This window comes from Empidonax traillii, unplaced genomic scaffold (assembly GCF_003031625.1).
Source record: "Empidonax traillii isolate 1590-97213 ecotype Southwest subspecies unplaced genomic scaffold, ASM303162v1 scaffold405:size801240, whole genome shotgun sequence".
In the NCBI taxonomy this organism is placed as follows: domain Eukaryota; kingdom Metazoa; phylum Chordata; class Aves; order Passeriformes; family Tyrannidae; genus Empidonax; species Empidonax traillii.
In genome coordinates, this window is record NW_020955598.1 from 633,738 (window position 1) to 650,502 (window position 16,765).

At 39.0% G+C, this 16,765-nt stretch overlaps 1 protein-coding gene across 1 annotated transcript in view; it reads right to left on the minus strand.

Moving 5' to 3' along the window:
• CCDC39 (coiled-coil domain containing 39) overlaps positions 1 to 14,580 on the minus strand; it is a 20,655-nt gene extending 6,075 nt beyond the window's left edge. Inside the window, exons 1-14 of the mRNA XM_027893754.1 lie at positions 14,404 to 14,580; positions 13,921 to 14,040; positions 12,718 to 12,864; positions 11,553 to 11,711; positions 11,229 to 11,321; positions 11,015 to 11,143; positions 10,301 to 10,492; positions 8,666 to 8,769; positions 8,207 to 8,339; positions 5,140 to 5,334; positions 4,286 to 4,450; positions 2,949 to 3,086; positions 1,491 to 1,699; positions 183 to 306 (exon numbers count right to left, since the gene is read on the minus strand). Coding sequence (XP_027749555.1) covers positions 183 to 306; positions 1,491 to 1,699; positions 2,949 to 3,086; positions 4,286 to 4,450; positions 5,140 to 5,334; positions 8,207 to 8,339; positions 8,666 to 8,769; positions 10,301 to 10,492; positions 11,015 to 11,143; positions 11,229 to 11,321; positions 11,553 to 11,711; positions 12,718 to 12,864; positions 13,921 to 14,040; positions 14,404 to 14,523 — 2,028 coding nt within the window. The 5' untranslated portion in view covers positions 14,524 to 14,580. The remainder of the gene's footprint in view (positions 1 to 182; positions 307 to 1,490; positions 1,700 to 2,948; positions 3,087 to 4,285; positions 4,451 to 5,139; positions 5,335 to 8,206; positions 8,340 to 8,665; positions 8,770 to 10,300; positions 10,493 to 11,014; positions 11,144 to 11,228; positions 11,322 to 11,552; positions 11,712 to 12,717; positions 12,865 to 13,920; positions 14,041 to 14,403) is intronic.
• Between the last annotated feature and the right edge of the window lie 2,185 nt (positions 14,581 to 16,765).

The window sequence follows — 16,765 nt, forward strand, 5'->3', positions numbered from 1 at the left end:
TTAAGGCTCCACAGAGACTCCTGTGAAATGGCTGTATCATTTAAACAACCACCAGTGTCGGACAACATAAAACAATTAGACTCAAAGTAAGCAGTAAGCAAAGAGATTGCCTTAATTACTTGAATAGAGCCCAGGGAAATCTATAGATACTTGAATTACAGTGAAATATGTTAAGAAAATACCTTAATCACGAAGTAGGCTTGACTTTTCTGCTCCTCTCCTTCAGGGGGCATCATGGCAAGAGTAAAAATTTCATATCTGCGTCTCAGTTTGTCAATTTTACCGAGGCATTCTTGAAATTCAGCACTGATTTGTTTTGGGAGAAAAGAAATGGGTTGAGAAGGTGTTTATCTGGCAGTGTTTTACGGGCAGTTCTTGCTGTGTCAGTTTAAATTCCTGGTGTTATTCCACCAGCCTGTAGCAGGAGGCAGGCAGGGCAGCAGTTGTGCTGCTACTCGTGGTTGCTTTCTGTGTTCTCCCAGCCACAGACATCCATTGTTCTGGTTACCTGCACTGAGTCAAATCTGTTTTGACGTTCCAGATCACTGCACCCTGGGAGGCTGCGCCACAGTCCTTCCCAAAATTTACAGGTTTGGCATTTCAGTCCTACGGCTGCCCCTGCTGATGGTATCTCAACATTGCCACTGCTGGATGAGCACAAGCAACAGCAGGGAACGACCCCAAATCAAATTACAGGGAAGTATCAATTAGCTGGGTAATTACCAAAGGAAGAAAGGCACAGTCTGCACTCTTGGTGAGCAGTTAAGCTTCAGTCACTCTAAATCACTCTAATTTCCCATTTTGTGGGGTGTGGTTAGCAGGGCAGTTCAGCTGCTGGAATGTTCATTTTTGGCTGGATATTTCACTGGGATTTCAGGGCTAAAGCTGTCCCAGATACTTTGCACTGGTTATTACAGGAGGGAAAAGTTATTTTATAAGAGGGTACGTATGTAATTCAGAAGATTTATGATGTTATACATTATGCTTCCACATAATGGAGAGCTCAGTAGTTAAAAAGAAGAAAAAAACCCAACCAAACAAAACATATCACAAACCTAATCCGACTTACTGTTTGAAGAAATTACTGTTCTATCAAGCAGTTGAGAGTAAACCCTCTTCAAAAGCAACTTTTCTGTTTTATATACTTGGCCATACCTCCAGACATGTGATTTCCCATTTCCCAGATAACTTTGAAAAATGCAGGGTCACACACCCTGCGAAAAGGTGTCTGTGACTGAGGTTTGCCCTCAGCACTGCGCAGGATCCTCACCCACAGCATAACCTGCTCACCCAGGGGCTAAAGCTGCAGCTGCATGTCAGAGAAGGGATCTCTTGCTGGCCTCCCCTGTCCTAGTGTATAACTCTGAGCAAGATTTATTTCTTCTTCAATTTCTCTGTGGGTGAAACTGGGTAAAATATTTCTCTTTTCACTAAGTCCCAATATAAAATATACTCAAAGCTACAGGTTTGATTTATACAAGCACAGTTACCTTCTGCGTTGCCGTTCCTGCTCCACCAGTCTTATCTGGGACTCCAGCATTGCCTTATGGATCTTAATTTCCTCAGTTCTTTCTGCTATGGCTTTGTTTAACTCCAGTCTTTGTTTTTCCATTGACAGAACTTTCTCTGTCTTATTACACAGGGTATCTTTAAGGCGCTTAAATTCTAGTTTTAAGAGGTTATTTTCGACCATCATGTCCTAATAAATGCCAAAAATATACCAAGATTAAGATTATTTATAAATTAATAAATCAATATTTATTCATTATTTTACCTTTAATATATATATAACTGTAGGGCTCATTTTGCTCTGCATTTCAAAATGTTGTCATTTTCTTATTTGCGAACAGTTTGCATGGTGAGTGTGACAGGGGTAGATTCTTTCCTGAATGGTTTTGTACAAATTCATCAGGCTTGCTAATTCGGTCTGAATTTTGGGTTGTTAGACTTTTCCATCTACAACTTTTTCAGTGTAGGTGGTTTCAAATGAATTAGGAGACCTTACAAGGAATTTTCTGAAGCAGGTAATATCTTTCTTGAACCATTAAAATTGCCTGTGAATATGTTCTAGATCCTGTAGGTCTGCAAGTCATGTTGTTACATGAGCAAACTTATTATACACCAAAGCTTATGAAAGGCAGCAAGTGGTGAACTTCCTTAGCATGCAAACACTTGGAATCATTTTCCTCAAATCTCTTATGGATCCCAAACTCTGTACCAATTTTTATCTGAGATGTTTTAGGCCGTCAGCTTCTTTCTTTTGTTCCCCTGAGTTTCATCCCCAAAGAAAAGTCCCACGTTAGGAAAAGAGTTTTCACTGAGGAGCAAGTGCACCAGTTAAGTCGACAGCAAAACCCTTTCCCCTGCTACTCAGACCCTGTTTCATTCTACTATGTTAGTGCTTCCTTGAGGAACTAAAGCTTATTGCAGGAAAAAAAGTGCAATAATCAGAGGAGTGGGGACCACATTTTTTGTTTATTATTAACACAGGGAAAAGGACTTCCATTTTGTTTCTAACTCCTTAAACTGGAATATGGATTGATCCAAACCATCTGCCAGAAAGAAACCCTCACAATTTAATAACAAAACTGTGCCAAACTTATTAGTAGGTATCACATTCAGTGCTAGGTAGAGACATCCTTGAATAGTAAATCCATTTTCTATTTTAAAGGTAATTGCTTCCCAGAAAAAAAAACAATCATCCACTGATACTGTGGTTTAACTAATGTGGGATTAAATTGATACCTCATCAAACTTTATGCTGTATAGAGAGGAGAAGCAACATTTTGCTTAGTAAGACAATAGTGATGAGGCTGACAGTTTGATAAGTTAGAAAAACTACAAGAAGGATTTTTATGGATATAATGATGTAGCACTGTGGGAGGCAGACAACAGCCCAAACAAACAGATGTGTCCTGTGTTAGTAAAGTTGTGAAATAATACTGTACCTGCTTAACGGCCTTAGCTTTTTTTAAATCCTGAATTGATCTCTCATTGTAAAGATTTAGTTCATCTACCTTCACCACCAGAGCACTTGTTTCTTCTCCTGTCTTATGAATTGTTCTCCTCATGAACTGGACATCATTCTGTGAATGCAATAAATTGCAACAAAAGCTACCAGTTAATTTTAAATGAGATATCTTTGAGTCCTGGAAGCAGGAACCATCATCATCATGTGTCCATCCATATGCTGCTCTGCAAACTGCATGGCATGGCCTCAGGCAGAGTGCTGCTGCCATACTAACGTCATTGCTTGTTTTATTTGGAGTGTAGTCATTGTTATTTATACAATATAAATTGTTCAGCCAAAAAGGCAATTCTAATAGAATCCTGTATTTTATTTTAGATTAAAAAAATATCCTACATATCTGACCGTGACTTTGGTGTCTGTAGTTCATTGTCATAAAAACAGCTGTCTCTGATAATATTCCAGAGTATGAATAAATTCCTGGAGGGGGATTTCAGTGTTTCATTGTATTCACTGCTCAGTTTCCCATGTCTTCAAAACTGAGGTGTGGGCACTAGTTGCCCAACATTACCTGGAAAAGCTCTCCTATAATTAGTTTCTTTCCCTTACTAAGTCAAATTTTTTCTTAACTATCACTTTGAGAAACCAGTTTCTTTCTCTGGCTTCTCTTCGAAAAAAGTCTTCTAAATTTGTTACAGTATAGCTGATTAATACACAAAGATAATACTTACAAAAAAAATTTATAAACTGGTTACAGAATAACTGGTTTTTTCTCTACAAGAAAGGTAAGTGCATTTTTAAAGAACTAATGATGATCACTGCATAGGAAAACCAGAGGACAAGCACATACATGCAAAATTCTCGCATGGGAATAAACCCAGTAAAACAGTATTTCTGAATTATGGATCAGGATGGGATCAACTGTCCCTTCAATTCACTGTTGTGACTTTGGACAAATTTAAATGCAACTGTACTTATAAATTTCCTAAAAATATAAAAGTAACAGCTACACAGAATAGGATTCTATTTCTGCAAGGTCCTAACAGTAAACTCACACATTTCCAAGCAGTAAGACCTTGATGAAAGCTAAGCTTGTCTTTCCAACATTGTAATGCTGGTCCTTCGTGTTCAGGTGTCTTAGCTGGGCAGTAATAGCCTATTTTTCTGGGTAGAGGGAATATATGAAGTTTCCCATATGGTTACATAAAGTTCAGATGCCTTTTAATCTAATACCATGTTATTGATAAGACCCAATGCCTTTAATTCCCTGAGGTTTCTGGATGTTGCACAGTCAGCCTGATGTGTTAAAGAAGTCACCTGAATTTTCCTGTACTGTGCCTGTAGAACATCATAGGCATTTTTCTTTTCTTCTAGGGTTTTCTTAAGTTCAGCAACTTTTGCCTCCAAAATTTCTTTTTCGTTTGAATTAACCTCCCCTTCTAACCGTGACAGCCGTCTCTGGATTCGCTGAATATAAAAATCCTGTTAAAATAAAATTTAAGAGAATTAATAGCATGAGATAAGCAATAAACTTGGATCTAAACGATGGCTTTAGGACATCACCCAATGAAGCTATTGTTTTTATAATAATTTCTGGCTCTTGAACCTCATTAGCAAAGTATCTTAGATGACTGATGAGCAGTGATGGTTCAGGAGTAATCTTCTAGAAGAGTAACAAAGCACACCCTGCACAGGCTGCTGCAGGGAGGCTTACAGTGGAGTTGCCATCTTGCTGTTACCAGTGGGTGCTGATATAAAAGAGCAAATTTTCAAAGTGGTGCATAGGAAATATGCACATAATCCCATTAGTAAATAACAGGATTTTGGCGTGTACCTCTTGTATTGCTTTAAAAATACACCCTGAGGTGTCTGTGGTTCAGAGGGATCAAAGTAAAGAATGGAATTTAGAAATTAGTGGGGAAAGCAGCAAATGCAAAAAAATAATGAAATACACAAGTGTAAAATTTAGGTGATATTTAGCAAGTTTCAGTAATTTCAATTTTATCTATACCTCTAGAGACAGAAATAAATGCAGAGTTTATAATAAATTGTACTGCATGGCATTTCTGAAAGGGAAAGATGATGAAGATTACAGAATTCAAGCAACTTGCTATCAGTAGACACAAACAATCAAGAAAGAATCATAGTATGAAAGTACATTGACATTTTACCTGGTTATATATTAATTCCTGTTGTTTAAACAGTTCTGCATCAAGTCTGCGCAGTCGACACTGGAGATTTCTAAGTGATTTTTGAGCTCCCTTAATTTCTGATAGAGCAACTTTCTCCTTATCCTTCTGCACTTTTAACTCCTGATTCTTCTTGAAAAGTAGGTCCTTCAGCTGTCTCATTTCGTTTTCTTTTTCCTGGTGACAAATTGATTGTTAAGCAGGAAGAAGTAATTAATCACATCAGAAGCAATTTCAGGGGAATTCCTTGCTTTTATTAATCAGATATAGGAAAATTAAAAATTTTAATACCTATATCCATTAATATAAACATGAAATTTCAGAGGTCTTCAAAATGGTTGGCAAAAAGAGTATTTGACTTAAAGTAATATTATTTTTTTTAAAATCTAATCCTACTGTATTATTATATGACTTTTTTCTTAGTTATGGGAATGCTACTCTTTTCAGCCTTTCAGAAAACTAAATTGCTGTCATCTTTTTTAAAAAGACTCCTTATTGCCTCCAACATATGTAAATATTTGGAGAAATTAATACAAAAGTTTGCAATGGTTTATTAAAACTTGTAACTCTGTGTGTGTACATGTGTGTTTATATAAGCTGGAATAATTCGGTTTGAAAATTTACACATTTTAAAATCCCTTCCTTATTCTCAGATGTAATTAATTGCCATTAACACCTAAACCAGTGCAGGAAATGAGGTTTTAGAAGGGTCTGTTACAGGAAGAAAATGCTGAAGATTTCAGGTAACCTGAAATGTACCGAAAAAACAACAAAATTGAGATTATTTTTCGTTTTATAAGCCTAACAAGGAAGACAATTTTATTCTGTTCCTCCCTGTTTTCACCTCCCCTACTCAAATAACCAAAGACCATCCAAAGCTCAAGCCAGTTTCCTATAAGGTGCATCCTAAAATGAGTGATGTGACTTCCCATTCCTGTTCATTTACATTTAGCTCAACTCTGGTACAGAATTTGAAGATGTACTTTTAAATTAATATGCAAAACAGGTGAGAACAGACTTTTCTATGTTGATTAACAATGTGTTTATTCTTGATTTAATATGTATACAACCATCTTGTAGGCTGAAATAATGGTGAAAGATAACTTAGCTCCTTCTCTAAGAGTTCACAGTCACAGTCCACATTCTACCAAACAGAATTTTTTGTAGCTGTACTTGCTGTAAGTGCAATTCCAAATCCAAAACTCAGAACATAAAAGGCAACTGTAAGTTTAGTATGAAATTGTTATGGACTGCAGCACATGTCAGTGGTCTTTGGATCATGCCTGAACAAAGGAAGCAAACTGGTTTCTAAGCATGTGCCCAGTGCTGAGCTGTATCTCTGAAGCCGATGGCAATCATCAATTCACCAGCTGTCACTGGATCTTGATTTGACCTTCACTTCGTGGTTTTTTGTGCATACCTAACTTATTTAATGAACTGTTTCTCTCCCTTTAAGTGAGGTTGTTAATAGAGATAAGATATTCATTAAGCTGCACAGTGCAACTGTGTTTTGCCAAAAATTGAAGAGGGAGAAGTATCCCAGAAGTAGAGCGCAAAATGGGGACATTTCATCCACATTGTTCCTGTAAATATCTCTTCACAGTAAATTAACAGATGCAGCAAATAGCCCTGTGTGTCTAATGGTGATGGAAGGCATGCTTCTGACTAATACACTGCAGACATTGTTCAAGAGCAGTTCATCCTAGCTAAAATATTCCCCTGGAGCTGTGGAGCTGCCAGGCTCAATGTCATCTTGGGTTATCCGCCACAGACACGAGCAAAGAAACCCTGCTAAGGGTTTAGCCACCCTGAAAACAGTCTTAAGGGGAAGAAAATAAGGTTTTAATGAAATGTTGTACCATTAAAACTTGTTTTCAAATTATCTGAAGACCCAAAACAGTACGGCCTGTGAATTAAGAAACTCTCTGTAATGGGAAGGCATCCCGTCTTTAGTTTCTAAAAGTGTATTTAAAACATACAGTTAATGCCTGTGGAGTTAAAAAGTTTGGAAAATAACGTTCAATCTACTGCAAGGCATTATTTCACATACATTCTGCAGAAAACACAAAATAGGGGAAAGAAAAAAGCGTGCAGTGGTGTGCACAGATCCAGCTTTGTTGTCACTTGTGTGAACATCTGCTGTCACATTAATGTAACCTGGTCATTCTACAGTAATGAAAGCTTCAGCTTATCCAGTGCTCAATTGTCCAGAAAAATGTAAAAAATATTTCTCTCATGTTCAGTCAGTAGCTAAGTAGTGAAAATACTTTAGGAAAATTAGTAGCACGATGACAAAACAGCATAAGCATTTCCTGAAATGCAGGGAAGTTCAGATGATTGCATTACGGCACTGCATTCATTCGAATGCCCTCTGCAGCACATCAGGTGATAAAGAAATAGAATATTTTATTCCTATAATTAACTTGCAACGTAAGAAGTGGGGTTTGAATTTAAAAGGAAGTATTACTAGACATGTTAAAAAAAAAAAGTCACCTTATTACTGCTTGCATGTGTCACTTCCCAGATCAAAATCTTTACACATCATGAAATCTAAAGTGAGCATGTAATGGTTTAATAGGCCACAACAAGTCAGATGTTGCAGAGTGTCATGTAGTAGAATTAAAATAATGAAGAGCAGACTAGGCCAGCCAAATCTGATTAAAAGATTTCTAAATCTTTTTTAATCTTTTCGTCAAAATCACAGCTCTTTGCAGGTTTATAAGTTTTGGTGGTGTTCTACCAGAGCTAAGAAGTTTTCAGTGGCAATGCTACTTGAAAGTCATCCTGACAAGATTCTCACTCCTTAACAACCTTATTGATGAGTATCAGTATCCTATGTTAATATTCTCTTCTGAATTACTAGGATCTCTTATTTTCCTCCAGTTTTCTCAGCACAGATGCTGACATATCTACGTGCAGGTTACTTCAGCCTTCGATGAAACAGCTACATGTCATATTAATACTTTCATTTTAATGGAGCTCATTTTAAAATAATAGAGCTGCAAATTCAAATGAATCCTCATTTATGGAAACCACGACAGCATTTTACCTCAACAGCTTTTTCTTCTGCTTTCAGTATTTCTTCCATCCTCAAAGCTTTCTCTTCTGAACTGAGCGTCTCCTCAGTCACAATCTTCAGTTTATCAGAAATATTTATATTTTCTTCAATAATAAAGCTTAATCTAAACAAAATGACACGATTTAACAAGTTAAATGTAGGTTGCCTGTACAAGTCTCCAAATGCAAGCAGCAAACCTGACTGAGCAGCTGCTGTATTAAGTGGACTGAACTTCAACCTGTGATAACCAAAGCCCTGATATTTTCACAACCTTTAAAAACAAGGATTACTTTGAGTATTCTCTAAATTGCCCAGTGCCAGAAACTATGCAGGACATGAAGGAACCAGAAAGTTGGAGGCTTTAATCATCAGCATTAGTTAAGGTTCTTCACTACCTCAAGGATTTGATTGTATCCTTACAAATGGTATTTTTAAAGGTCTGTTTCTTACCTGGCCTGTTTCTTCTGAATTTCTTTCTTCAGATTGGTTACTTGTATTCTCAAAGACTCTAGATCAGAAGCAGTTCTGTCCACAGTGGATTTCAAAGCTTCCAGCTAATAAATTACAAAATAGAGCAATCAACCTCTTATTTACTTTGGTACATGTCAGGGTATTTAAAATTGTAAGGGACCTATTTGTTGGAAAGTATTCCATTACTTTTTAACAGTGCTTTCCAAATGAGAAGTAAGGCTCTGTAAACTGGCACAGCTAGTAAACTCAATAGACTAATTTATATAATCTGAATACTGGGAGAAAATACTTGAAAATTGCAGCCAAAGAATAGATCATGAAGATGCTGTGGCTGCAACGGTTTCCCAACAGCATCTGTACAAGTGGAACCATAGTTTTATAGTGCACAGCTGCCTTTGATGAGGTTCTTTGTGAAACATGGATACCCTTATATATCTAATAAATATTTCTGTGTCAAACTTTGTTGGGTACATAAAATTACTTTGGTTAAGACAAGGGATCACTGTGACAAAAAATGCACAGATATTTAATTTGGTAAAAAGTACATGACACTCATTAAACACAATAGGAATACTTTATAACCAGCAGCTTATTCATCTTCACAGTATCACTTAACAGCATAAGTGTAATTGTCCTCAGTTTCACAGATGAAGAAACCTGATCAAGTCACGTATTGCAAGTTTCTTAGAGGTCACAAGTTGGTGGCTGAACTGTCTCTTTCTTTCCTTTTTCTTTTTCTCACATGCATGCCACAGATGTTCTAATAATGGGAGACTTTTCTATTATCCCATTATGGAGTATTAATTGTGAAAAACTTCAAGTAAGAATCTCACAGTTTGAGATGAAAACATACAAATTCTAGGAACCCTCAAGTTAGCATGAATTCTAGGGTAATCTAATAGCCTCCCCCTTGTTTGATATACCTACAGTTTAATTAGGAGATCAGTCTATGAACCACCTGCTACAGAAAAACTATCCAAAGTTAAGGCAACAGCAGGTGCAAGGTATTTAAAAATCACCCAGCCTGCTGAGTAGCCCAGTGTTACCATTTTCTTGCTGAGAGAAAACTTACTCAGGTAGTACAAGTGTATCCTTTCTCAACAGAGCCATGAAACTTGAATTACCTCTTAGAAATACTTCTACAGGCATGTGAGTCATTAAGCAGTGCAGCTCATTCCCAGCTTTAGGTGCAGAGTGAGCATGGACAATGCCAAGCATGGCCTGTTCACAGGGCAGCCCTGTCCTACTGCCTCTTGATTAGAAAGCCATGCGAAAGCATTTGGTGTTTTCCCCAGGAATTTTAACCTGACTACAAGGCCCATCAAACACACACTTCTGAGAGCACAGGACAGGAATTGTTTGGAATCTGGAAGAGATTTCTCGTGTTTATACAATACTTCAGTCTGTCCTTCACTCTCAGTGAAAGGATTGAGGGTTTAGATCCCAGTAATCAGGAGTAGGCTGAGAACAGCAACGTTTTGTTGAATCATTAAGAGTCTAGTATAAATCCAAAAACAACAACAAAAAAAAAGGAAATGCTATTCCTGTATTTCCTCCATCTGGACCACAGTTACAGCTTCAGTGTGTTTTTCTGAACTGTTTGGCCATCCTTACCTCATCCTGCAGACGAACCCTGTTGGCTTCCTGAGCTTGATACTCAATTCGGAGGCTGTTTGCTTTCCGTTCAGCAGAAGAGATTTTCTTTTCATATTCCATGTTATTGAGAGTTTCATTTACCAAAAAGGCAGTCTTCTCTTTCAGCACACTTTCTTTCTTTCTGATCTCCTGTTTTATCTCTGCAATTAGCTATCAGGATAAAAGTATTTTATATTTGCTTGCATTAGGTAAGATATGTTAGATTAATTAAATGTACAACCAGAAGACCAGTTGCTATTATAACTATTATTTGCATGAGAAAGCCCAGTTATCATTCCTAAAATTAATTTATTCCACAGATCCTTCACAATACCAAATACTACAATTGTTTTGGATTGGAAACTTCCAAAATATTCCAATAATTTCAAAAAAAGTGACACTATAAACTGGTATGAAAATAATTTTTGATTGATTGAATAGGGAAAAAAAAAAAGCTAAAAAAACTTTCAGATAGACTTGAAACAGATGAAATGCAAGAGGAAAATTATCAACAGTAGTAATGCTTTCTTTACCTGACAGATTTATAGCCATTCAGTGAAAGTTGTGTATTTTGAAAGGTTAAGTAAAAGATCAGCTACTGAGAAAATTATACTGTAGTTCTGATGTTTAAAAAAAAAAAGACAAAAACAAACCAAGCAAAAACCAGATATGGATCAGTTACAGCAGTTTTACCAAAGCACAGTGGTCAATCTGCTGATCTCTTTTTTGCATCTGTTGTATTGCATCCTCCCACTGCCTGATGACTTCTTGCCTTTCCTGGTGAACTCTGCGAAAATCTTCAGCTGCCCTGTCAAGCTCCATCTGTTTAAAAGAAAGCACCCCCGTGATTCCTGGTGTTAAAAATGTCCCATATAACCTGGGATCTCCAAGAACCTTAAGCACAAACCTGAGCTGTTAAGGTCTCTGTAAGCTCATTATCAAGAGCTCTGCGCTTCTGATTTGCCTGTGCGGTCAGCTTTTCTACTTGAAAGCTTAATGCCTAAAAATGAAAGGATATGAAAATATCATGTATTTGAAAACAAATAGATCACATCTTGTTCTCTCTGACCTTTAAAATGAACCTCATATGGAATTGCACCGTTGTGCTAAATGGAAACCAGTTTAAAAGCACTGTTGTACAAAATCTTGTCTCCATCTTATCTGACTCAATAATATAACAAGGTCTTCAAATGCTAAAATGGTTTTCCATTTGGTTTCCATTTCTACTCACCCCTAGTTTCCCTTCATCTTGCTGTGCATACTTCTGGATTGCGAGAGCATCGTTATCTGTACGATTTAATTCCTTTAGCCAGCTCTCCAGGACCTCCTCATCACAGTTCATCTGTTCTTTTAAGTCTTCCATCTTCTGAATTGTTCTACTTATGGTATTCTAATGAAATAAGAGAAAATTAACGGTTCAATACCAAATGTCTAACATTCATTGAATAGTAATTGAAGGAACCAGTTCAGGCTACTGTAACAAATTTACACTCATCTTGTCCATAGAATTGCTGGTTTTTTTATTAATTGGGTGTTATACTTGAGGGCTGCTATTGGATGTCCTGGTCTCAAAGAAGAAACAAGACAGTAAGTTGACACAAATCTAAAATGCAAATAATTTTAAACAGAAAACACAACCTCTGGCAAGTTATAGCTATACCCAGGATATTTATTCCACATAATAAACTGATCTGAGGCATCAAAAGGTAAAGTTCCTCCCTCACATGCTAAGACCAAGCTCTTAGATCCTTATCCTACATGTCCATTTTCAAATGGCCCCACGTGACTGTGAAGAGACTTTCTGACACAAAAATGGGACAATCTGCATCCAGCTGAATAGTGAGAATATCTTCACCCTGGAGATTACAAACAGCCTTAATCAGAAGATATAAAGCAAATTTTAAAAAATAATTTAAATAATTTATAGAAAGAAAAAGAGTCATTTCCAAACCCAGAAACCCACCTATAATTAGATAGCATTAGATTACTTTTTACCCTAAAACAAATGTTTGCTCTTGAAATCGTGCCCAGAGTTTATTTTATATAGAGAAGATTTGCCACCAACAGTTTAATTTTTAAACCACAAAGAAAATACCTGTGAGAATTAAAAAGACAGTGATCTGGATGCGTGGCTGTGTATCTGGCATTAGGAACAGAAGTCTTTCAATATCTAATTAATATTTGTTAAGTCTTGACCAGCCTAAGCAAGAAGATCTCAGTGTCCTTCTATTTGCATTCAACAGGGAAAACCACATCCAGATCATCGACTACAGTTCAGAAGTTTTAATTATAATTAGCTATTCTTGACATATACTATTGTTTCTGTAAATGCAAATGAGGACAAGCCATAAAATTTTGCAATACAGGTGTTCTCTTCCAAAAATTTTAAACCTTACTTCTTGTCTGTTTTTCTTTTCTCCTAAGGAAATCAACTCATTTTGCAGTCGTTTCAGGTCACTTTTGAGACGTCCATATTCTCTCTCAGCAAGGGCTTTAAAGTGTTTTTCAGTTTCAATTTCATTCTCTCTGGCACTGTAAAGATGCTGCAGAATAATAAAGTTCAGCATTTTACAATAAACAAAAGGCATCTGTCAACAAACAAACTTTTTTCTACAAACAATCGAATTCCAAGTCAGAGATTTCATGGTGTAAATGCTGGAATTTTCAGAGAACCTTTATTGTTTGGATTTTAGTATCTCAAATACATGTGTTCTTATATTTTTATATATATATACACACAAGTACACACATTGTATCAAGTATCCACAGATCAACCATTTATAGCCCTAAAAACTTAAAGATTTTTCACCCAAGATTCAGAAATTTTAAACTTTCCAGATTAAAATCTTAGAATCCTAGTTTCTTGATCATTTTTGACTTTACATCAGATTCAGCAGGTGCAGAAAAATAAAAATATATTGTTTTGGGCTGAGACAGACCTCCACCAGGCTGGCCTATAGCAGTACCTCTGTCTTGATTAATCTTTCTTTCTTAAAATTCAAATTAAAACTTGAATTTGGCACACAAAAACCCCCTAAGCATTAAGAAGTTATTCAGCTGCAGGGAAGTTTCTATGAGTTTTTCACCTAGGATATTTTACCTAAGGTAGTAAAGCTTTGACTCAAGACTCTTTAGAAATCTAACCTACCCATTTTGGCCAATTAACTCAGTGTGTACTTTAACCACCTCATTTCATTTTTCAGGTCTGTAAATTAACTCTTCACTAGCATTTCACCATTAATTCTTGACCCTTATAAAGAGTATAAATTTGCGCTTCCCATACCGTGATGTTTTGTTTCCCTTGATCAATTTTTTCTTAATAATTTCAAAAACCCCCATTCGTGAAGAATTCTACAATGCATCCTCCTTGGCTTTCTTCTAGGTGCATTCATTTGACCCAGGGCGAGCTTCCTAATGACCATCAAATAATATCACTGAGATACACAGTTTAACTTTTGTTTCTTGTGGAAATCCTGGAATAAAGGCCTAAAAAAAATCTCTAACAAAGCTGGCAAAACTTACAGAGGTACCAGCCACAGAGAGATACTCAGGTTACAAGCCTGCCTGATAAAGGAGTTCAGCTGGGGGTGGTGATTTACCTGAGAGAAGCTTAAGTCTTGTCTCACGTTTTTCAGGTGAGCTGTCATTGCTTCTATGCGCTCCTCCAAGTTGGTCAGCTCATTTTTCAGGTCTGCCTTTTCCTTTTGCATCTTCTGCAGCTGTTGAAGATCAGAGTCGCCAAGTGACTATTTGCAGCTGAGCGTTTATTACCTGCAGCTACTTGAGGATAAGTCACTGGGATTATTAATCAAAAAAAAAAAGTGAGAACCGCACTCTGCGTTCCTCCAAAGCAGTGAAATGAGAGGTTTCAGGAGGAAACCCCGAGCTTTGCTAAGGGAGGGCACAGGTCCCGCTCCTCGTCCCGGGGGGCTCGGGGGATGCGGGACCCGCGCTCGGAGGGAGCATCTCCCTCCCGGATCCCCCCGGCAGCTCCGCGGAACTTGTAGGTTTTCCCTCCCTCCCTTCCCGGCCGTGGGGGCCAGGCGGGCTCCGCTCCCTCCCGGCCGCCGCCCCGCTCTCACTTCGTCCTCCAGCGCCTTGTTCTCGGCGTTGGCCACGGGCACGGCGTAGGCGCTGTCCCAGCCGAGCTCGGCCAGCACCGAGGCGGTGGAGGAGCTGTCCATGCTCTCCATGCTCTCCATGGCCGCCAAGGGACGGCGCAGGGCCGGGGCTGTGCCGGGCGCTTGGCAACGGGAGCCAGCGGGAGGCAACGGCGCCTCAGGCGGCGCCGCCCCCGCGTCCGCCGGGCCGGGGCACGGGCGGGGAAAGGCCCGGGCTGTGCCCGCAGGAACGCGGCTGTGTGCGGGGCACGGGCGGGGAAAGGCCCGGGCTGTGCCCGCAGGAACGCGGCTGTGTGCGGGGCACAGCGGGCTGGGGCCGGGTGCTGTGTCCGCAGGGGAGGGGGTCAGACCCGGAGCCATCGGCAGCGCCTCGGAGCACCCCCGGGCTCAGCTGCCTCCCTGCTGGAGCCAGCCCGAGCCATGGCTGCATCGGGGCCGGGGTCACCCAGCGGGACAGCTCACCTGCTGCTGGTGACACCAAATGGGTCTGGGGTCACCCAGCGGGACAGCTCACCTGCTGCTGGTGGCACTGAATAACAGGGGCCTGGGAGGGTATACAGTATATTTCATGTTTCTGAACTACCTCCACAATTAACAGGTGGGTTCCTGAGCCAGGTTGCATTCAGGTGACCATAAAGACTAATGCTGGGTCCATATGAACTTGGATGTTGTCTTTTGTACCCATCTGTACTGCTGGGCTGCAAATAATCCCATGTCATTGCACTCCACCACTGGGACACCAGTCCTGGCAGGAATCGTAGGATCACAGAATGGTTTAGGTTGGAAGGGACCTTAAAGACCATCTAGTTCCAACTCCCTTGCCACGGGCAGGAAAACCTTCCACTAGCCCAGTTTTCTCCTAACCCCATCCATCCTGGCCTTGAACACTTGCAGAAACGTGGCATCCACAACTTCTCTAGGCAACCTGTGCCAATGCCGTGCCACCCTCACAGCAAAGAACTTCCTCCTAATATCTACTCCGAATCTACTCTTCTTTAGTTTGAAAATATTCCCCCTTGTCCTGTCATTACATACTCTTGTAAAAAGTCCCTATAAAGAGGAAACACAGTCTTGATAGAGAAACCCTCTGTTGGTGACTATTGTCAGGCTGAAGCATCTGAGAAGACATTAAAGGAATTAATCAAAGCACAATTAAAAAGTGCCCGAGCAAAACAGCAATAAGCACTGGTCAATGGTTGGGAGATGCAAGGAGTTTCCAGTGAGGTTTGTTACACAACATGAGCCTGTGGCATATTAGCAACACCAACCATAGCAGAAGGCACTGATCTTGCCAGATATCTGCTTGTGGTATGGGGTATTTTCAGAGAAGAAAAAATTGCTGAAGAACAGTGAAAGTCAGACCTGATGAGAAGGCACCAAAATGGTGACTTGCAGCGTTGTGCAGATTATTGCTGGTCACTTCATTGATCATCTCCTGAAAAGAGTCCCACATTATTATTACTGAAGTATTGAAAGAAAAAACAAGAACAATGTGTGGAGGCAACAGTTTCTTAAAAACAGAGGAATGGTACAGAGTTCAGTGCCTCAAGCTACCTGTGGAACAAATATAGACCTTGTGTGGAAGATCTTTTTGGCCCCTGTTGTCTTACCTGGCATGGTGGGTTGTGGATGCTTATAGGATGTGCTGAATAATGTTTTTGACCTGCTGGAAGGTCCGTGCCAAGAGCCAGGTAATGCAGAGTGCAGTGAGCTGACCTGACTGAATGCAAAGGGGGAATTCCAAAGACACTACAAGCTACTAGAAAGATGTCAGAGACTACAATGGCACATCACTGTGTACATAGTAGCAGCCCCTTCCTTTCCTACCCAAAATGAGAACCTCTTTTTTCTCACTGTATGTGAAAAATAAATGCAACTTGCCTGGCAGAGATTTTAAATTGACACCTGTAATTCAATGTGGCATTGCAGTGATGAGCACCTGATAATCTTGAATTGAGCTTGTGTGTGAAATAACACAAGACCATGTAGTGCCTGAGAAGATGAAAGCAAATTATTGGATAGCTGTTTGTTATTAGGAGAGCAGGCAGTCCTGTTCACTAAGCAAGGCTTCCAGTGGAAAATGGTGATTTATAATCACATACCATAATGTATACATGCAAGAAACGTAATTAAATCAATTTTGATTCAGTTATTTAACACACATACCAAACTTCTGAATTTTTGTAATCATAAACTTTCTGTTCACATGTTTTTGTGAGTGCAGATTTATACATAGTGTCTGAAAAGTATAAAGTGCTATATGAGTAAAGAGTATTAATTCAGAATTTTCATGGAAATTCCAACCCTTCAGTTTCTCTTGCCT